This window comes from Scleropages formosus, chromosome 3 (assembly GCF_900964775.1).
Source record: "Scleropages formosus chromosome 3, fSclFor1.1, whole genome shotgun sequence".
NCBI lineage: Eukaryota > Metazoa > Chordata > Actinopteri > Osteoglossiformes > Osteoglossidae > Scleropages > Scleropages formosus.
The window spans coordinates 35,465,214-35,488,077 of record NC_041808.1 but is presented as its reverse complement, the minus strand read 5'-3'; the positions used below and the strand labels follow the sequence as shown (position 1 = coordinate 35,488,077).

General features: G+C 44.6%; 1 protein-coding gene and 1 long non-coding RNA gene across 2 annotated transcripts; one reads left to right on the top strand and one right to left on the bottom strand.

The window, feature by feature from the left end:
* Positions 1-3,157: 3,157 nt before the first annotated feature.
* Positions 3,158-10,675, bottom strand: fscn1a (fascin actin-bundling protein 1a). Its single transcript, XM_018732773.2, has 5 exons — positions 9,661-10,675; positions 6,005-6,161; positions 5,345-5,466; positions 4,973-5,140; positions 3,158-4,739 (listed from the first exon to the last, which is right to left on the bottom strand). The coding sequence occupies exons 1-5, from the start codon at positions 10,481-10,483 to the stop codon at positions 4,534-4,536; spliced, it is 1,476 nt and encodes a 491-aa protein (XP_018588289.1). The 5' UTR covers positions 10,484-10,675; the 3' UTR covers positions 3,158-4,533.
* Positions 10,676-10,993: 318 nt separating this feature from the next.
* LOC108922523 (uncharacterized) lies at positions 10,994-16,128 on the top strand. Its single transcript, XR_001965142.2, has 3 exons — positions 10,994-11,025; positions 15,086-15,213; positions 16,056-16,128. It is a non-coding gene; the product is annotated as an uncharacterized LOC108922523 (long non-coding RNA).
* The last annotated feature ends 6,736 nt before the right edge of the window (positions 16,129-22,864 follow it).

Sequence of the window (22,864 nt, the reverse complement as noted above, 5' to 3'; positions counted from 1 at the left end):
GTGCAGGAAGGATTACTGTATTCTACTGCAGTTCTGGGTAACTACTTGTTTACCACAAGCATCCTGCATTAAATTTACATTTACATGTACTCAGTTCGCAGACAAGCTTTTTCTCCAAAGCTTGCTGATGTAATGCTTGTAGGTTAATACGGTATCAGTCCACCTTTTTCATAGGCTGCAATTTGCATCAGTCCTCCAGACACCATTTAGACATATTTTGCAGTTAAAAGGTCCTTTGCTCTCATTTTGTTAATAGCTCTTTAAATGCGGTGCTGTGATCTTGAGTTTTTCCTGCATAAACAATATATTGGTTTGTCCTTTAACAGCATAATGTGTAAGAACTGTGAAGAGCTATAATGCTGTACATTGTGTCCTTTTATTTTTTGTGCTCTCTCTGACAAACCCATTTCTCTAACCAGCACCAGCAAAGCTCTCACAGCAATAAATTATACTGTATGTTCCAAGTCAACTTTTTTCTCTTTTTGTAATAAAATGTTGTAATTTTGCCTGTACTTTTTACATGCTCCACTTGTCACCACAGAGCTGCAGTGATGATTGACCATATAATAACTGGCTGATGTCTTGTGCCCCTGTTCATGTCCAAATCATGTATTTCTATTCATGGTTTGTCAGTGTTTAAAACAGAAGGGGTGGTCACAGTGTTCTCATTTGGGGAATTTGTTACCTCATGTGCCCCATTATGTGTTCTGCTACCCCCACTTTATACCCTTGCCCTTCCTCCCCCACCTTTTTCTCACCTTCTTCCTCTTGCTCTGGTTTCCATGACAACAGTGCTCTCAAATGTCTGCAGTGTTCAGCAAGTTGGGCCATGGAGCTTTGCAAAAAAATTCCAACATGTCTATTTTGAAGAGCGGAGAATGAGAGTTTTGGCAAAAGGACAGCGGTAGAAACCCCCCAAAAATTTTATTATTTAACCCTTTATGCATGATGAATAGATATGTGTTGAAAAGTACAAGACTGAGATGGAGTATCATCAAAATGTGACTGTAGTTAATACAGTAAACATTTTTTGATAGTCAAGATTACAGATATCCTGAGTGACCTTTTTGTCCTTCAATTAACTCTTTCCTTTTCATACTACAATAATTCCCGTTTCAGTAAAACATCCTTTCTGTCATGGTGCTTATTAACAGCACCTTAAACATATGTTACTCAGATATCATTTCAGGATCACCAGTAAAATTGTATTTTTTCTAATGTTATATTACATGCAGTGAGTTGGAGAGATAAGGTATATATGTCTCTGAATGGTTCATCATTTCATCAAGTATATTGAGGACACGCACACACAAGTGGGTTTAAATCGCTGGTCAGCTGAATGCCTTGATTGTGTTTGGACTGCAGAGACCAGCTACAATTAACCTCTGTGACATTTCCTTGGCTCACTTCTGATAAATAGTTCAAATTAGACTGGAGGTAGATCCTGCTAGGCTCTTATTTCATTATATATCCTGCTCTGGGGGGTTGGGTGCAGGGTGATGGGGAAACTGTCAGTGGGGGTGCGAATGGAGAACCAGGTCTGGGACTTAGTGCAGTGGCTGCTGGTTGCAGCCAGATGCCTTAGCCATCAGTGGTAGGCCCAGCATGTCACCAGGGAGCAGACTTCCCCATCCTGCTTTAACAATGTGGAAAGGTGTTTGCTACAGAACAGACATCAGAAGCTTTTTCCTGGCTTCTCTTCCTGCTAAACCCTTAGCAGCATTTAGCCTTACTTTTGTGATAATGAATGAGGGACCTCCATCTCTATGCTGTAACTCAGCAACCAAAAATATGCTTGTATAAACATCTGCCCATAATAACCCAAGGTACACAAAAGCCTCCTTTGATGAAGAGGTCAATCTGCTTGACACTCAAAGGCTAGAGTGTGCTTCACTTCAGGCAGCGGAGAGAAATGATTGCATTCCTGCAGTATGTAGTGACCAGATTGGGTTCCAAAGTAAACTCGGAGAGGCCTCCAGTTGCCTTTCTCCATTCAAGTATGACCAGCAGACAGCTCTGGTCAGACCACTGACTTTTTGCCACTGTTATAGTAGTTTATTTAGAGAATGACTCTCTGCTCAAGTAAAAAGGGGAAAAATGCCTGCCGTAAATGTTCAGTTAGATCTATATATCTTGAAATCCTGTTCTAATCCTGATGGATCCCAGAATGCAATTTCTTTTTGTATGTTGGGAAAAAGTCACATATTCATGAAAAAGTTCACCACATTAATTTCATGAGACAACTGCTGCAGTTACATATGCAAACTTTATTTGACATTGGATTTAAGTTATACAAATGGCACATAAGCAAAAAAAAACATGTTATCAAAATAAAAGTTTTACTCTTACAAAAAAAAGTTTTTTTTTTTTAAACTGACCAATATTGCAAGGAAGGCACAAACATTATCACCTCTTTATGGTCAATGTAGTACCAATCTGTGTCCTTTGCACATCATTCCACCTGTGAAGACATGATACAACTGGAACTATTGTCCTGTTTTAGTCATTGTTGAAATGTCTAGCATAGTTTGCACAAGTCCTGCACATGTGCACTTTAGTCTGTAGGTAAAGTATGTAGCACCATGGTCCTGGAGGAAGGTTGTTTGATTTCACTGTGTACTGCATCAACTGTATGTGTTTGAAATGACAAAGCCTCTCAAGGACAACACAAGCAAATGCAAAGTGAGATGACAGATTTCAAAGTGTGTCAGTGGTTTGGGTTCTACATGGTGATGTACCATGTTCTTATTTGAAAAATTGAGAACCTCTTTGTGAATGGGGAGTGAACTGAGCTTTGGAACAGTTCAGCACCAGTTCACAGTCCCTCAGAAAGCTGGTTGAACCCCTGCTGCAGAAGCACAGACCGTGCACTAACAGTGAGCTAGATAAAAGGAGAATAAGTGCACCAGAATAAGTCAAACAGCCCTTCAAAGGTCTCCCAGGGGCTGTGCACCTTCAGATGGTACTCTTCCAGCTCATGCTGCTCTACCTTTCAAACCCCTAATGATCTGGTCTCTATGTGCATGTGAGACTAAGGTGATGTGTGCAAGGAAATTGCCAGTTCTACCACTTAAAAATAGAAGCTTTGGGGGACCCTTCATGGGGTGGTACTCTTTAGTTTCCATATATAAGACCACTTACTGAAATGCTCTAGGGCTTTTTTTTTTTTAAATTAAAAAAACCTTTGTGTGAAGCAGCAAAGAGACAGAATGTACCCAGTGAGTCAATGATAATGCCTGTGCCTTACAAAAGGATTGTTCCAGTAAAACTGCAGTTCCAAGGAATGTGTCATTAAAAGCAGGGTGCTGTATAACAGCTGCAGGGAACACACACAAACGTTACCCCAGCCCAAGTACATGTGTCCAGGACAGGAGGGGTATTAGTTTAATCTTAGTTACAACGTGTTGAACCTGCAACATCATAACTGCCATTTAATACACATTTTATGCTTACAGTTACAGATGTATTGTGACAACAAAGTTGCTTTATGGTCCAAAGGTTAAAACTGAGCTTCACATTGTTGGGGGTGGGGACAAACATTTATTTTGAGTTTGATTGTTTTGCACTAACTTCATGGCAACAGCTGAGATGATGTTCATTCCAGGACTAATTTCCAGTTTACAATTTCTTCCTCTGACTGGATATTCTTTTGGCACAGAGTGAGCCCAGTCACCATTTTATGAGATGCTGTTTTCACATAACAAAAATTCCACTTTAAACAGGATATTGCAAAAAAGAGTGCCTGTTTTTCAAAGTCTGGCTGATTCATATTGGTTACTTTACATGCAATGAAAAAGATTTACATACTGCATCTGTAAATACTGATCTTTTGCATTATATTAAATGCAAATATTGCCTAGTAACCAAGGCAAACATAACAGGTTAAAAGGACAGGATTTAATGTACACAAGACACTCAAAGTCTGTAAATTCATGACAGGTAGATTGTGTATACCTCCAAGTACTTTTGGCAGACAAGCCTACAGCAAAGAATACCTGCACCATTTGCTTTCAAAATTTCAAAAGCCACTTATTACAAACCTTCCAAGATTTTCTCACAACACAAGACCACCTCCTCAGACTAAGAACAGATCTATTGTACAGAATCCTGTTTGTGGTCTCCCACAGAATTTGTGGAAGGTACTAGGCATTGAGAACAAGTCTGCTTATACCATTTCCAGTTTAAAAAAAAATTAAGACAAATTGTTCTTGGTGTACCTTGGGCTTTAAAGAAAGCAGACATCTATATTCCTTAAGTACTGTTTCACAAATAGAAATTGGAGCAGGCAGCTTTAATTCTTTGACTGACATACCTCAGATTATTCCATAGTTTGAGGAACATTACTGTAACCCACAGCTGAATCTGTGCAAAGCATCAAGGTTATGACTTAAGACTGAAAGATTTAGATACCATTGACAGACTCAAATATGCCCTCTGAGCTATTGAAATGTCACATGCAAGCACATTAATGAAAAAATAAAGTAACTGAAAAAGAAAACACCATGAAAAGCCACAGTGGTAACTAAAGTGCTTCTAGTACTCCCACATGGTGGAGCTATCAATGGTGTCAGCATTGGCTTTCAATACCCCAGCATGGTCCCCCTTCAGGTACTTTCCCTCAGTAGACTTGATTGCCACCTTGTTGTAGTCACAGAACTCCAGCAGGAAGTCAACTGGGGTGTCACTGCTGCTGGTCACAGTGGACTCGCTGCCCACGATCCAGTACTTTCCAGTGCTATCTATAAGGTGATCAGTGAGACACTGGTCAGAGGTCATTTGGAAAAAGCAAGACTGACAATGCATTGCTGAAGTTTTATATTTGAGAGATGCCTTTGAGTATTCTTGCATTATGAAGTGAGGAAGTAGTTAACACAGAAGTCAAACTAAGATGAAGCTGTGATAGCCATTAAAAAGTCTTAAAGGATTCAATGAGCCCAAACTACTACTGAGGATACAGACAGCAGAGACTGACCTCTTAAGCTGTAGGCCCCATTGTTGAAATCCAGCTGGAAGACATCATAGGAAGAGCGGTTGCAATCCAGGGTCCCAGTGACCCTCCTGCAGCCAATGAATCCATGTTCCCCTCGAAGGACAATGAGGGGCCTGTTGATGAGCTTCATCAAGAACTCTTCTGTGTCTCCTAGAGACAAAGATCAAGGAAGGTTGTAGACTTCCTACACAAGTTGAGCTTTGGAAATCATATACATGACAGTAGGTTGATTTTAGCCCTCTTATCTAATGCAGTGTCACTGCTCCCAGGAACACCAATCACCTGCCCAAGAACCCATGGCATTGACAGCAATACTACATTTAAGGCAGCTACAAGTCATGCTTCTTTACTCACCAGCTGATTCAATGGTGGCTGCGAGCTGTCCATTCTTTTTGGCAGCCACATATTTTCCATTGGCAGCTTTCAGGGTGATTTTCTTCTCACGCCACTCGATATCAAAGTAGCAGTTAGCAGATCTGATTGCACAAAGGGCAAGATGATTCAGGACTTAGTTACATATTGTATGCAATTACCTGACAGTGATTCCAGCTTCTGTAGATTTGAGCCACTAATCACATTCACTTAGTCCCATTAGTTTAAACTTGTGCTTTTACTCAAAGGCTATATTTCAGATTACCTTGAATTTTCACTGATTTTAATGAAATACTAGTATAACCTACATGTACATTAATTTTATTTGCATACTTTTCTCCCTATGCAATTAATACAGCCAAGGCAAAAAAAAAAAAAAAAAAAAAAAAAAAAAAAATCTAATTTTGAGGGAATATAAATGAGAAATATGAGATCAGACAAGTCCACTATCTTAACAAATGGGTACAACTGTCCCTGGAGGGCTCTGTGGTGTGAACTTGTAAAATGTCAACAGCAGACATATTGGAGACCTGACTGGGACTGTAGATAAGGCACATTTTCAGTTCTCTGTGCCAGTGGACACATTGATTGGCTTATCTCTATGAATATTGATCATCTTCAGTGCCATGAGCATGGACTCACTTGGTAGAAGCAGTGCACTGCAGGCCACCATTGGCAGTGAGGGTCCAGTATTTCCCAGTGCAAGTCCTAAAGGCACACTTCTTTGTGTCCTTGCTGATCTCCATCTGAAAGGTCTCCTGGTCACCTTCCTCATCCTGGTTGGCTGAGAGATCCATGCCTGTGATAGGAGGAAGGCCAAGCACTGGCTGAGTTGAGCCCTGCACAGCATTTGACATCATATGGAGGTCAGCTGAACCACCTTCAATTCAACAAAAAATGAGTCTGAAATCAAAGATATCAGCACAGATCTTTTACCCTGGTTCACTGCTCACACATTGTGTTCCCTGTCTCCACTGAAGCCCTTAAAGAAAAATTATACATGAACTTTATTCTAAAAATTAATCTGTAGAACACATGGGATCATTTGACCATTGACAACCACCTCTGGCCTTTACTCCTCTTCAGCTTCCACATGGGGTGCCTCACAGGTGTTCATCTCAAAAATTCCACATGCCAAAAGCCTTAATTTAGAATTAACTCAGCAACAGACCACATCCTGTGCAACACACATGCAGTACTTGCAGTAGGTTGTTGGTCATGCAAATCTGAGCATGATCATCTCTAATATAAGTGTACAGCTTACTGAGGAAAAACACACGACTGAAACTGCTTGTCCCAGCTCTTTGGAAATATGTGGTTTGCATCTGTCCAAAAATTCCATTGACAAGACTGCTTTGGCACCATTTACAGAACACACTAGAACTACATTAGTCATCCATCTCAGTGAAGCCACTGAATGGAACATTTTCCTCTTACATAATATGGCTATATTTTCATTACATATAATGAATTTATATTAGTATAACCTAAGAGAATATCATCCAACTGAACTTAATGGGCAATGAGGGTGACCTTGAAACAAGATGAAACAGAAAATGGCAAGATTATTCCTTTCTGTGTCCACTTTTTGACTCAGTTTGAGTTTTCACATTTTCTCTCATTTTGCAAATGCTTCCATTCTGTTCAGTCATTTTAAAACTATCCCCTTGCAACCTTTAATTACCTTGGCAGAAGTTGGCCTCAGTGGACAGATCAAGTTTCCACAGAAATATGTGGATGAGTGAAGGAGAGCAAGACAAAGATGAGAAACACATGGTCCAAGATGGCTTCAGTGCAGCGGGTGTTTGGTGGGGGAGGTGGGGGGTTCAGACATGCTTCAGCATCTGATCTGAAGAAGCAGAAGCACCCTTTCGTTCACATGTACTGGCTGGCCTTCATGCAGCTTTTTCAAGCAGTGCTAGATCACTTTTGTGCACAGACAAAACTAATGTTAGGTCACATCTGGTGAAAGCGTGCACGCCAAGAGGCTCGAGACTAAAACAGGGCAGCTTTTATGACATGGCCTTCTTCCGCTCCAACAAGCAAGAATGCATCACCAGCACCATTATCTGACCAAGGCCACCAGCCCCCTCTCTGCATGTTTAGCCTCTAACTTTGCCTGCTCTGATTATGGCCTCTGCTGACCTCTGGACAGACACACCATCTGTGTATAACTAACTTGATGCACAGCTTTAGCTGGAGAAGCACTTAACCAATGGGCTCCTGTTTGGAGAAGACAGGACCCTCCTGAAATTGAGGGAGATAAGGAGATGGGAGGAGTGGGAACTGCAGAGCAGGAATCACATGCAGGGTTTGATCCATGTTTGTGGACAATAGCCATAGAGCTGCAGCTGGGAATGCTAGGAAAGTCTTGTGGAAAATGGAGAAAGGCCAATCTGTGCAGTGTCTCAAACCAGACCATGCAATGGCAGAACCACTTTTCCTTCGTTTCAGGAAAGCTATTTTAATGAATCAGAGCTACTTGAGGTGGGGGAATTTAAGACTATTTCAGCAAGCAGTCAGTTTGAAATTCACTTATTTTAACCAGACTCCCCCCTCCCAACCAAGGAAGTCAAATGCCGTTAAGGGCAATCTATAGCAGATTGTGTGCAAACAAAGAGGGCAAGGGTGACTTTTTAAAGAAAAAAAAAAAAAAAAAAGCAGTGATAGCAACTGCTCAGCTACACCTGCTTTAACCTTGCAGCATTTCATCTGCCCAGCATCCCAAAGAAGCAACCCCACTGTTTGGCACAGGGAATGGTAGCTCTGCACAGCTGGGATCCAAGGGCAGCTCTTGCAGGAACACATGCCTTTGTTCTCAAGCCATGCTGGATTCCTCATGCACAGCCCCCCTTCCCCCTACCACAGGCCACCTTCCTCCCTGAAAACCCCCTTTTGGTCAGTGGATGAGCACCGATTCTCACAGGAAAGCCCAACAGTGTAATGGCAATGCAAGACTTTACTATTCTGCTGGGAAGCAGCAAAGCTCCTCAAGATTGTATAGAAGATGAACCTGCTGGACAATTTCTCATTTTTGGCAAAAGGGTTCAATCCATTTACAGTCTTGCATTGGTGTGCCAATAGCACAGGGTGGCATTTGACAGTCTGCACAGCATTCAGTAACATTTTGTTCAACCATGGTGTACAAGAACAAGAAAATGAGGGCACAAACAAGGCTAATCTCTGATTCCTCTACAAAGAGGAGAGAAAAATCTAGTGAAATGTCTCAGAGCAGCCTTTCAAGTCCTCAACAGGGTCAGCAAAGGGCCCATTGAATGACAAAGAAAGCCCACAAACTGAGGCACCCCATTGCTCCTTGTTCTACAGGAACCACGTGCAAACCACCCAGCTCCTGGCATCCAATCAACTGGCAAGCAGGCAAGGCCACATCCTGCCATCTGCACATGCGTCACACTGCCCTGGATTTTTTGCACATAATCTAAAATGGAGATCATTCCAAGACACCATACCCAGAATGTTAACTAATAAAATGGAAAAACATTACAGCATCATACTGCATAATATGCTAGTTCACATTTTAGTTGATATCAATAATTCAACCACTGGGTTTACATGTAGAAACATCTAGGTCTCATCTTAAGACTCCTTTTGTCTTGAGTTTGTGAAGAAAATATTGGATACCCATTTTACTCAGTTCCCATCTTGCTTCTCAGTATTGACTCTTTCTTTTTGTACCAGAGCATAATTTTCTTCCCCCAAGCACACCTCATAGCTCATTTCAGCATCATAATCATCAACTGGCCAACCTGATTTATGGCCAAAAGAAGTGCAGTAATACTTTTACAAGATCTGCTTTTTGTCAATATTGCAGACCTAATGGAAAGTGGATTAGCATGAAAATACAAAGTGATACATTAGTAGAGCCTTTTCTACCTTCACACCTCCTGTGTCTATAGCCTACATGCTTCATATTAAGGTACATAAAGACCAGAAGCATTAAAGCATTGAATGCTTCACAATGGGCACTGAAGAACAAAATTTGGACATTTGTATCCAGTTGTTACAAATTGTTTGAAAATATGAAGCCTTTTCAGAAACCAAGCAAGACTGTCAAGCATAGTCCACACTGCTTTACAGTTGGGGGTTTAGGCACATGGATCAGTCTATAGTTCTACAGACTTCTGTGCATGATTTTATTGGAATACACACAATGACCAACATTAGTGTGAAATGGTCTCTCTGCAGGTTAAATGCTCATAGAAGTGCTAATCTGACCACAGAGGTCCTGCTAGTCTCCTGCTCTGCCATATGAGATTAGAAGAAACTAGCAGCCTTACCCTGCCTTGTTGAGACATTTCTTTCGTTGCCAGCAGTAAGCACCACTTGGGGGTGGCTCTGCTCCAACACAAAGAGCTCATCTTTCCCAACCTTGGAGCTCTTGCCAGACTTCATGGTTCCACTGGGACCAGAGGGAGCCAGGTACTTCCCTTCACAGTCCCTAAAAGCAACCTTCCCAGACCTGAACTCCAGAGTGTATCCAGTCACCTTCTCGGGCTTCTGGGTCAAGGAGCCATCGCTCTTGAGGAACCTGTTGTCTGATGTCTGGAGGTGGTACTTCTGGTCTTGGAACACCAGAGTGATCAACGAGTCAACGCCCCAAGGGACATCCCTGTCAATGGCAATCTCATCCACCTTGGTGCTCAGGTGGGCATACCGCTTCCTGGTGAGACTGAATATGTTAACCTGAGGATGCATGGCAATGTGGACACTCCATTTCTCCGCCACAGAGATGGTCTGCGCAAAGCACACGATCCGGTCCTCAGTGCCACCCAGATAGCGCTTGTGTGGCTCTGACTGCAAAGACCAGCGCCCATCATCATGGGCTGTGATGATGAAGCCACAGTCTGCACCAGGGGTTTCACTGTCACCCGTCACATTGCCATCCTTGTCTGCTGCAATGTACCTCCCAAGATGGCTCTTTAGGAACACCACATTGGAGTCCTCACCATTCTGCTCCAGGGTCCAGATTTGCTTCTTCTTCATGCTGGTGGCAGACGCATTGATCTTAAAGCCAAATGTCTCAGCCGTGAGATACTTGTTCCCACAGTTGATGAGCCCAAACTGGATTTTGAGCATGTCGCTGGTTCCATTCGCCGTCATGGTGATCTGGATGGATGGATGGATGCAGGACAGGGAGACACGCGGTGCACGATTCGCGCTGCTGCTGCAGAGCCGAGAAGGTCAATACCGGTGACAAGGCGGTGCTTTGCACGACTCTTTGTGTGGATGCTGGTGCGATGCAGCGCACGTCCTCAATTGTAGTCTCAGTGAGCCCAGCGCCTGGTGCCCCCGCCGCTCCTTTTATACTCGCCGGTGACGTCAGCGACCGGGGTCCCGCCTCCCCTTTAAAGATGATCCTGGAGAGATGTGCCGCAAAACGGCGAGCGTAAGGCTGCCTTCGTGTAAGGTGTGTCCCCTAGGAAAACGCAAATGATACGTGTGCAGCCCTCCAGTAGTGTCTGGGGCGTCAGACTTAAGAACCTTGCACGTGCTTAAAAGACGAAAAGATTTGTCAGAGAGAGTGAAATAGGAGCCCGAAATAAGAACCATCGAAGTGACACGTGTGATAACTGAGCGTGTCACAAACGAACGAACCGTCTCTTTCGGATGAACAAAGTGAGCAGCGTGGGCACTAAGCTAAGGTACACATGACTGTAAGGGAGGTGCTATTTCCAAAATGTTCTCGCACGGCGGCAAGGAAGAAGGACGTGAAGTGGGGTGGGGTGCGGGGAGACGCTCGTGTGCGCGATCTCACAAAGATCTATTCATAAGCATGAAAAGCTGGTCAGAACTGCAGAGGAGGCGAGGCCGAATAAACAATGGCTCAAATCTACATAATATTGGCATAGCGTTTTGATGGGCATCACACAGTCACTGTGTGTATGAAATATGGTAAGTGTCACGTGGCCCCTTTCAACTGATGCTCCACGAGTCCGGATGCAGAATGGACTGTAGCGCTCCTATAAATTTTATATGGCAGGATATGGGCTTTAAACATAGAGACAGAGACAGCAAAGAAAGTGCGCACCTGGATTGCAAGTGTTTCCAAATACTGCACATCGACCAAAGGCTCAAGTCAAGAGGTTACATTGTATCACACGTGTGATCGTGCAGCACATTATGATTATTAAAGTTTCCAGAACAGTGTCCGGACATTCCGCAATTCACGGGAGCTTCATGGCATATGTTCATTTGAAGAATTTAAGATGCTTAGTTATGTTCATTTTTGTGAATGAGATTTTTCTCTCTTTTTTTGCTTTTTTTGTAATAATGTGGTGTTTAAATGAACTGCATGCCAGTTTGAAGTGTTGCAGTCTGTGACTAGTTGCGCTACACTAAAAATCAAGGTCAAACACCAGCATCACTCTGTCCTTGACCGTATTTCACTCATAAAATGAGTATGAACTGACTGAAAGACAGGTCTCTATAGGCCTGCTGTCATTTCTATTCCCCAACTCAATGTAACCCCAGTGCTCAGAGATCTGGTACGTGTCACCTCAGTTCCTCATTTCTCCACTGGATGCTCAGCAAAGACAAGCAAACCTTCCAAGGCTGCAACTTCTGTATGTGTAAACTGTGTTTCCCTCTTGAGTTCTGCACCCAAATTGATGAGGTGGCACTTAAATTGCATCGTCTCATCAGCTTAAGCTGGGTCTTTTATTCAAAACAACAATTTTCCCCATTTTTAAAGATGACTTCCACTGGTGCAGTTCAGGCTCAGCGCCACACTTGGGATTACTGTGGTGGAGAAGCCCTGTAACCTGACCAGGAAACGTTTCTATCACTACATGTGTCATTGACCATAAAGCGACCCCACTGGCAGTTTACTGCTTATCTGCTCTATGGGGCTGTTGATGCATGTATACAGTGAAGATGGGTGGGAATGTGTCAAAGCAGCTGGAGGATCCGCTCTTCGGAAGAGGGTTAACCCCCCCCAGCTGGTGATGATGATGATGATGTTACCTGACGTCTGAAACCTCTAAGGGTCCAGTGTGATCTGGCTTGTCCAGCAGGCCACTGTGTTTATTGCTTCGGGAATAACGTTGCTCTGTGTGCTTGCTCTCTTTGCTATTTTGCCACATAATTTACTTATTTCTTTATTTATTATTTGTGTACCTTATTGTTTTGTAACCTAGCTGAAGCTGAACCTGTACTTTACTATGGTGGTAATGTAGCACACACACTGAAGAGTGTATATCCAAGGTCAGCACGAACTACTACTGCTGCATGATGTTTCACATGAAGAAAGAGGGCTGCAGTCTGCTTTCGGCAATTTTACATAGTGACAGTGTACACAAGCTATAGCTCCATTGTAGCACAGGAGGGCTGTTAATGACTTTGCTGGCTGCCTTGTCAGTCGGACAAAATAAATCGGTGTTGCTTGCTCCTTGCTCTCAGTGCATGGCTGCAGTTTTCAATGGACAGAAAAACCATCAAAACTCGTTAGACAACATGTAGTTTATAGGCCGTCAGTCAAAGGCATCATCTCAAAAGCAGGCCTCAAAACAGACATGTGACTTAGCTGAAGGAGGAGGGGAAGGACTGAGCTCTGTGTGTGTGTGTGTGTGTGTGTGTGTGTGTGTGTGTGTGTGTGTTTCTGTGGGAGAAGGAGTGCGGATTCCTTTTGCTCTTCACAATGGAGCACAGTTCATCCCCCCTCATTCTGCATGGGTGCTATCTCCTCTTCCAGATGGTTGGCTTCTTTGTCCCCAGAGAAAGCAGAAGGCCGAGGGCCCCTCATACCAATGCCGTCTCCCTTTTTCATCATCATTAGCGGAGGCCGCCAGCAGTGCAGCCGTTTATGAAAGATGAAAAGATTTATTTTTTTCCACTTGCGAATGAAAAAAAGATTGGTGGAGACAAAACATGTTAGCGACAGGTCTCTGGAAGGATTTTGGTAATTGGTCATGAAAATCTGCTGGATTTCATTGACTGTAAGAAAGCGACAGGCAACGCTATGGATGGCGCATCAAAGTCTACCTTCATCAGTCTCCTGTTTTATCTTGGACGCTAACGCCACAGTCTTGGTTAGTTTTGCTTCTCCTTTTTCAGCGAGTTTGCAGCTAATGCAGAGGCTCATCTTTGTCCTTGGTGCAAGCTTTAGCAGTTGCCATGGTAACAGGCTTCCAATCCACTGCAAGAGAAAAAGGCAGGGCTGCTGCAGCGACATCGGAATTGTGATGAAAACGGGAGGCTGGTTAAATGAAATGCTTGTCATCCTAATGCATTACTAGTTTATTTTCATTGTTAAAAAAGAAAGACTTTGTGTCTGTCATTGCAGATCAGGAACCAGCTTTGCTGTTTTCATCGGGATTTTACTGCACCTTTTGGGACTGGCCATAAGTTTACATTATTCATTTAGCAAATGCTTTTCTATAATAAGCAAAAATTTAAATAATTTTAATTATTGCCTGCTTAAATGTTTTTTTGTTTTGTGTTTGATGGTACAGAACTTTCGTTAAATTCTACTTAATCTGTGCTGTATTGCTTCGAGTGCAGATATAAGGAACCAACCTTCTAAATAGTCGACTTATTTCCTGTTCAGCTGTGAGGCTATTTTGGAGGTAACATGGTTTATGAAAATAACTGTGACTGAGAAAAGTGTGAATAGAAGCAAATAAATGGCTCCCTTCTGTTTGTTTTTGAGAAAAAACAGGATTCTTTAAGAACGCAATAGGAAACAGGGAAGTTTCAGCGGTCCACTGCTTTCCTGTCCATGTGGTCCTGAGCGTATCCGATCTGATGTGCAACAGCTCCAGCACTGGTGCAGTGGGGCAGGTCCACAAACACTGGTGTCCTTCTTTTGTCATGGGATAGCACAGCTGAGACATGATGCCAGATGCACAGTGCCTGAGGCATCATGGCTACCTCCTCACTGGGAGGCAAACCAGACATTCTACATCACTGAGAGAGAGGACAGGCTTTTTAAACCTCTCTGAATATTAATCCTCAGATTGTGCCCTTGTTTTCTCACACATCCCTTCCCCCCTTCCCCGTTCTTCTCTACTCAGACGGGTGGGACGGGGGTGGGCTTGGCACTGCTGTCTAGGCAGCTCTCAATGGGGGATGCAGAGCGGCACTGCCCTCAGAACAGCAGTGTGTCTGCGTTACTGCGTCAGAACAGGTCCGTTTCCCCCACTGTAGCTGAGATGATGTGCCAAGTCACATATCCTGTGCTCATCTAGGTGGGGGAGGCTACCTGAGGGGAATAAAACTGAAAGCTGGTGCCACACAACAACATCAATGCCCTCGCCCCCCAGAGGGACCTCACTTATTCTCAAGGACACTGCTTCACACTCGGAAAAGTTAATATTAAGGGTTAGGGGTAGGAGTAGGCTCAGGCATTGTTCCAGGCATTGTTCCAGGGTTAGGGTTAGGGGTAAGGTTAGGCATTGTTCCAGGGTTAGGGTTGGGCATTTTTCCAGGGTTAGGGTTAGGCGTTTTTCCAGGGTTAGGGGTTAGGATTAGGGTTAGGGTTACCGTTAGGGTTAGGGGTAGGGGAAAGGTTAGGGGTTAGGCATTGTTCCAGCTGTGTGCCGGATATGAAGAGGATGTCCCTCTGACTAGTGGTGCAGTCCATCCTATTCCTCTGCACAGCTCCAGCCCCACCAAAAGCAACACCAGAAACAGGAGTGCTTTCCTGTTTACTTGTGGTGCACGTCTGCCAACCACTAATGAATGTGTCCGCCTGTCCATCTGCAGTGGGTCGCCTCCCTTGTGCACGGCTCTCCCACATTGAATAGCTGGAGGACAATGACAGACTGGCTGTTAGGAGCAAGCACTTGCTGGGAGGAATAAACACCACCTTCTGGCTCTGTGCCACACAAGTGGTAAGTGATTCAGTAAAGCTCCTGTTACCATGATTTAGTCCCGCTCTCTGGGTATTTGGACAGAAAGTAGGGCTTAACTGATAATGCATATTATTATACTGTAAATGGTGCCTGGACACGTCAGTGGACAATAGGAGCTGAATTTCCATAGTCCTCATGTGAGCTCAAGGCCCTTGACATTTGAGCGAAGCCTCACACTCGCAGAGTGCAGGATGTAAAACACGGAAGGTCCTTTCCGTGAAGAAATCCTCCCCTTTGTCAGACAGTAGTTGCTTCCTGCCACCACTGTTCACTTCCCCTTTCAAATATAATGTTATAGATTTGGGATTTTTCTTCGGTGTCATAATTTGTAAATCCAAATATTAATATTAAATCTGTTGCAATTTGTGGGCAGTTGTATGTCCTGTTACAGTGAGGATGTGCTGATAGGAGCAGAAGCTTGTCTGGTGTGAGGTGGTCAGATTTATCGTCACTTCTCACGAACCACAAAGCTGTGTATAAGGCAGCCACTTCTATGATTATATTCCGTTGCCATCTTGCATCACATAACCAGTCACATGGAAGAGCTGAGGAGACTGAAAGGCCCCTTAAACTGGTTATCTTTCTGAATCAGCACATCCATCCCATATTCCTGCTCCCTTTGTAGAAGCATCAGATGACTCACTCCTTCCCAGAGGGCACATCTGACAGCATCCGACTGTTTATAGAACATACAATACAACAGTGCAACTTTCCAGAGCTGGACCCTTTCATAGGTCATGCTCTACCTACTGTGGACCAAATCCCAGAGCTGTGGACTGAACATCTGCAAACTTTAAAAATTATCTGTTTCCCTTTTGCAGGCCAAAGGAGAACTTCCAGCATTTTGGATGTTACAGCTCAGAGCAGTGCCATATGAGATGAACCCACACGAGCTCATGCAAGACAAAAAAATTGGTTCTGTAATCAACAGATGTGAACGTTTAAGTAAATATTTGCTGAAGAAGAAGCAGTGTGTCAAAGGATCAGTAATTACTAGGGTGGCATGTTCTCAAGGTACATTTCAGAGAAATGCAGAGGTCCACGGAGCATGCAGGAACCACCCTTCATCCAAAATAGAATAAGTGAGACGCCTTGGCTGTTTCTGAAATCACTGTTTTTGAGACACTGTCCCCGGCTGCTTCTTCGAGTCCAGCTTTAACGATTTTGGACAACACAGAAAGGGTTGGAATGTTGTTGTAATGACATTTTTGTCATGGCTTATTTTTGCGTTCTATTGTCCATCGTCTTAGAATAGCAGTGCAGTTAGATCTTCACGTGACACAGTCTCTCTCTGTGCGATAAAATTAGCTCATTGAATAGCAGCCGCTTTGTGGGACACTCTTGGGTGGCTGCATTTCCTGATCATCTTGAAATATAATGCACACCTCACACCTCCACAGCACTGCCCTTCGAACACGAATAGTACTCTCCAGCAAGTAATTCTACAACACAGTATTTTTCAGCAGCTGAAGTTTTTTTTATTTTTTTTCGAGTATGAATCTCTGCCAAGCTCCTGACCTTGAGATATGGTCAGAGTGTTAAAACGGGGCTCAGGATAGATCTTGGGAAACACAGCCTTTCACTGAAGAGCCAGCCACCCACCTCCCCCCCACCTTCTAGCACTGCTGATACTATATTTAATCTACTCCAGGTGTGAAGTGAAGGCTGAGACTCACATGGCTGCCATGCAAGGCTCTTGCAGAAAGACAGAAGAACATCTAACAAATGACTCAACTGCTGAGCGCAAGACTTGTCTTAAGAACAGCTTTTTTCCTTGTGATCTTTTATGCTCCAGTTGAAAGTATGTGTAATGGAGGGATGTTTTCTGTTTTTCGAAAGATGGTGAAAAAGAGTGCAGTTTGTCTGAGGAATCTCTTAATAAATATGGATTTCTTGAGTACACACAGTCTGCTTTAAATGTTTTGGGAGACGCCCTGTCTTTTTTCGAAACTCTATCCCAGAGCAAAATTTGCTCAGCCATGGGTGTGACCCTTGTCTCCTGACAAGGTCAAAGATCGCAAGTCTGCTTCATTGGATGGAAAATGCAAGCCTTTCTGCCAACCATGGTCACCTAAACAGGAACGCTTTCCACACCCTTAACCAAGAGAGAAATGAGAGGAATTAAAGTTGGTTCAATCTGTCATGTGCACTTTCTCTGGCCAGACTCAGCCTTGCAGTGTCAGCTCCAGCCCATGATGCTGTGCTGCACAAGGAAATCAGTAGGACTGCAGAGCATGAGAGGCCTTGTGGGAAATCTTGGATGGTAGCAAAAGCTGGAGATGAGGTGTGGGGCAGGCAGAAGAAGGTCAAGCCGACAAGCCAAGAGCAATGAGACATAATACTAGAGCAGCAGAAGCCTGGCAATTGGTGGGAGGTGGCCAAGCAAGGGGGCCTGGTGGGGCCTGGTGGGGCCTGGTGGGGCCAATAGAGAGAGTGTGTGCAAAGAACAAAGTAAAACAGAGCTAACATCCGAAACCAGGCTCAGAGAAGCACAGCCCTGCTCTGTGTTTTCAAACAAAGCATCAGTGTGTCAATATATTTCAATCATTTGATTCTCATCATCTCTGACTCCTCACCACTGTATCACCATTGATATTATTTAAGAGGAACAACTGAGGGTGGTTCTGTCCAGTCTGGCTACAGGGGCTACAGCTGAAGAGCCAGCAGGAGAATTCCCCATTGACCAAGTTCTGGGGTCACAGTGGGGATCCAATTTATGAATAAAGGTCCAAGTTTAATCTTCAGATACATTGTGGTGTATGAGTATGGTGTGGTTTGCCTCGTCTACTTTGATAGACGTGTACAAAGTGTAAGTCGCTGAGGTAGGTAGCCCTGAGGTATGTGAAAAACAGCCTTGTCTTGATGGAAGAATCTATTTGGGTTAGTACTTAGATAGTTCAGTGAATGTCTGGAAATGCAATGCAGCGTTGGAAGGGTGTAGATAAGGGTTTGGCTTATTTTTTAGGTGTCACTGTAGCACGCCAGGGTGGTCTGAAGAGGGGGTGGAGCCAGGGACGGGCCAGCAGCAGCTGAAGCTAATTAACACCTCTATTTCTTTCCCCGGACCGGCCAGTGAGAGAGAGACTGAGGAGCCGACGACGGAAACGGCCCCAAGATGTCAGCGAGCACAACCCCGACCCTGGCACCAACCCCGACCATAACCGCAACCCCACACACTGAATTCCTCCACAATCTACCCGTTCCCTGTTTCCCCGTCCACCCTTTGGTCCGCTTCCCCGCACGACCCTGAATAAAAGCCCCCCCTTCTCACGAACTCTCCTTGTCTGTGCTGGCGTTTCTTTGCTACAGTCACTATTAATTCTTTCATATATAATGAGGAGGCAGCATAAAGTAGGATGATCACAATTAAAGACTGATCACAATTGATCATTGTTGGGGGTTAGCAAGCCGTGGGCTTGAGTTTACAAGGTCGTATGCAAGGGTTATGGGGGCAATGAGAGCCCTACAGGCCCACATTAAATGGTTAAGAGAGGATGATAAATGAGAGACCTGGAGAGTTGTTTGATGATCTGTTACCCCCCACAGAGTCTGCCTGCAGACAAAGACACTCCGATGGTGGATTACAGTACACAGTGGTAAGGAGTTCAGTGGCTAGAAAGTTGGGTTGCAACCATGGGGCTGCTGGTTCTGAACATAAGCAATGTTCTCTGCTATGTATGAATGGGTGATGCAGAATGATAAGAAATGTTTTTCTCTTTTGGATAAAAGTAAGCAGACTAAATCAAGGAAGTGACGGGAGGGAGCGCAGCTTTGTTTCTAAAGGAGTCGCATTTCCTGTCTGTAGTATACCCTGTTGTGAGTGTCTGTTCCCATGACTACAGGCGTCTTTATTGAGCCATAAATTGTCACCTGGAACGATGCAGAGCTTTGGATGGCTGCCCGAGTTAGTCAATGGGAATGGAGGATCAGGCTGTATGTCGCAGATTGGACACACCACCTTTTCATCCCATGGGTTACTGGCACTAATGGAGTAATGGGAAGACCGTGATGAGACGGTACTTTAAGGCCCCTCCCCCGATGGTGTGACCAGTTTATAACAACCACAGAGTCCCATCTGGTATCAGTGGCCTGGATGATGCAAACATTCCTGAAAGGTCAAATGGCCAACTGGGGAAGGGTGCTGCTGGAGGCAGGGCAGATGGAGGGGGGGCTGCAGCAGGTCACATGTGGTCCGTGGGTTTCTTGGAAGCATGGCTCTCCTGAAGGACTTGCCTTGGGAAGATAAAAAACAACCAAGGTCCTTATTACAGACCTCTAGTTCCTCTGACATGGGAAACAGGGTTTTTTCAAGGTTTTTTTCTTCTTAAAATCACATGGCACTGCTTCTACACCCGGGGTATCACAGCATGTTTATGTCTCAGAGGTTGGTCTAATGTGGTTTTTGGTGAGCCCAGTTCCTCTCAGAGGAGGTTTGGCAAGGGGGATTCAATCCTGACTCTGGGTGGGGAGGTGTTGGGTGACACAAAGGCAGCCCCCCAATCAACGAGCACAGTGGAGGGATACTGATCATTAAGTGATGGAGCTCAGCTAATTTCAGGTTTATTTACGCCTGGGTTTACATGCAGCAAACCAGGACCTGGGCGCTGTGCTGATGTCAAAGAGGAATTTCTCAGCAGCCTTAGGATTTTTTTCACTCCTTCTCCTGAAACCCTTTGGTCAAGGACCCCTTCCTCCCACCAGGCCAACCCCCTGTGATCCTCCAACAAGATAACCCCACATTTCCAGCCCAGGGGGATCAGGCCCCTTGGTCTCCAAGATGAAATGAGACTCTCACCCCACCACCCCACCCCCACACAAAGTATGGTAATTAGGAGCACGCCAGGAGACACACTGAGTTTAATTACAAAAGAGAGGCCTGAGTAATTATATTTCTACTCTGCTTCACCACTTTCAAACACTGAACTGCTGGTCCCTTCCAGAACAGGTCTGTGGATCATTGTGATTCTTTACATGACTGAACACACTGTCCAGTTGCTCAAAACATTTTTCATAAGTACATTATGCAGAAAAAATATCTCTCAGTGTCGATGTAATGTGACTCAGGGAAGCTGAGGCTTCCTGAAGGAGTAATTAAAAAGGCCCTACTGGTTGCTTTTGATCTCATTCATGGGTAAAATGATGGTTGTTAGAGCCGTGACCTGGAGTCTCATTCACGCACTCCCGCTTCTTCTGCTTTTTGAGACTCATTCATGTGGTTGTGTCATAGTCTTTCCTTCCAACGTCGCCCTTCTCAGCTCCTGCACGCTGAACGGTGGCCATAAACAGCCCAAGCTGCATCTTAATCACACATGTTCTCACTTCTCACTCTATGAACTCTGACCATTTGCAGCCCAACCGGCTCGGACATATTCCCGTTTGCCATAAACAGAATTATGAGCTGAATTAATAATACGGCTGATGTGTGAACTGTGTTTGTGGGCTGAGGAAAAAACAGCACTGCTCATTATTCGTCTGTCTGGTCAAGTTGCCACTTTGGAGCCAAAGCGTCTTTGTCATCTGTGTTTATTTTTAGCTGCTGTTTTTGGTTTGAATAGCTTAAATTATTGACTGCTCTTTTGGAGCACTTAAAGCAAACAACTGGAACTGAATGCTGTGCTTTAGTGAATGTGCTCACGTGGAAACGTTTTCAGCTTTCTGTATGTTGTCGGGAATTGTGTAGCACAGCGATAAGGGTTCCGCAGCAGAGCTGCTTCATCGTCTTTGTGCTTTTGGGTTAGGGTTGTAAGAATGCCCGCGTTTCAAACTGTAGTAGGGCCAAACCGGGTGCCATGGTGGTAAATGGAACCAAAGTCATGATTTCATGTCTCAGCATGATGTTGTTGTGTCCCTGAGTGAGGTATTCAACTTCACTTACTTCAGCAAATACACCAATGTACTGAATGGCTAAAGTGCAAAAAAGTATGTATGTAATTTCAAAAAGTGACCTGATCACCGAACAGTGAAGTAAGTGAGTCTCTGTGTGGTGAAAACTGTGTGATATAGGTTCTAGTGACAAAGCGTGATGAGTCACTTATTGCAGCAGCTACTTCAACATGTTTCCTCACAGCCACAGAATACAGGGAAAAGCTCTCACTCCTTTCTTGCAGCACTTCATCTGCCTCCTATACGGAGATATGATGTAATGATCTGTTGTGAAATAGTTCCAGAACGTGTCACATGTACGAGGAACGGCTGTTAGAGGGCAGACGGTATGGCAATGGTGGGCTGTTCTAACAGCCAGTTACTCACACTGCCTCCTCCACAGCAGGGGCTGCTGTGGCCCTGCAGTGCCTCTCGAAGAGCTCTGCAGCGTCATCTGCTGGCGCTAAAGCAAAGCTGCACTATGAAACTCGAGCTCAGCGTTCCCCTCTGTGTGTGAACTTCATGTGTCAGAAGTGAGATCAAAATAAGAGCATGTCCTCTTGAGACAAAGCAGACATTAGTAAAAACGGTGCAAAGACTGTAAAAGAAGCTTGACTTTTGAGGTCCATTAATTCTGTGTCTCATTGCATGATGCTATGAGTTCCAAAAGGTGAACTAGGGACAGCTGGTAGCATAGTGGATAGAGCTACTGCCTTTGGATCAAAGGCTGCAGATTTGATCCCTGCCTCTGGCTGTAGTACCTTTGAGCAATGTATTTTTCTTGAATTGCACCAGTAAAATTACCCAGCTTGATTATGGGTAAATGATTGTAAGCTAGGGGGGTGCAGTGGCGCAGTGGGTTGGACCGGGTCCTGCTCTCCAGTGGGTCTGCAGTTTGAGTCCCGCTTGGGGTGCCTTGTGGTGGACTGGCGTCCTGTCCTGGGTGTGTCCCCTCCCCCTCTGGCCTTATGCCCTGAGTTGCCGGGTTAGGCTCCAGTTCCCCATTACCCTGTATGGGACAAGAGATTCAGAAAGTGTGTGTGTGTGTGTGTGTGTGTGTGTGTGTGTGTGTGTGTGTGTGTGTGTGTGTGTGTGTGTGTGTGTGTGTGTAAGCTAGGGGGGGGTGTGGTGGTGCAGTGGGTTGTATTGGGTCCTGCTCTCTAGTGGGTCTGGGGTTCAAGTCCTCCTTGGGGTGCCTTGCAATGGACTGGTGTCCTGTCCTGGGGGTGTCCCCTCCCCCTCTGGCCTTACACCCTGTGTTGCTAGGTAGGCTCTGGTTCCCTGCAACCCTGTATGGGACAAGCAGTTCAGAAAGTGTGTGTGTGTGTGAGTGATTGTAAGCTTGACATTGTAAGTCACTTTGGAGAAAAGTGTCAGCTAAATCAGTAAATGTAAATGAAAGGGGTTGGAATGGGAGTGTTGTATCCCTGGGAGATATGACACAGGGAGTGTAATGGTTCAGTTTATTTAGTGTAACTTGTTCACACAAGGCAGATGTATACTGCCTGATTGAATGTTCTTGCGCCACATCAACTGCTGACTCAGCAATTTCCCTGCACAAACCCCCACAGCCCAACCCCCAGCAGTTCACAAAGGGGGTGTGAGGACCAAAGTTCATGGCCCCTGTTTCCCTTCACAGGAGTCACATGCAGCTTGTATAGGTTGTTCCATCAGTCCGAACAAGGAGCATCATGGCACCAAGAAGCAACTTGCATTTGTAGGTGCTGGAATTGTGAAGACCCCTTGTGCTCATGCTCAGTCCATCCTC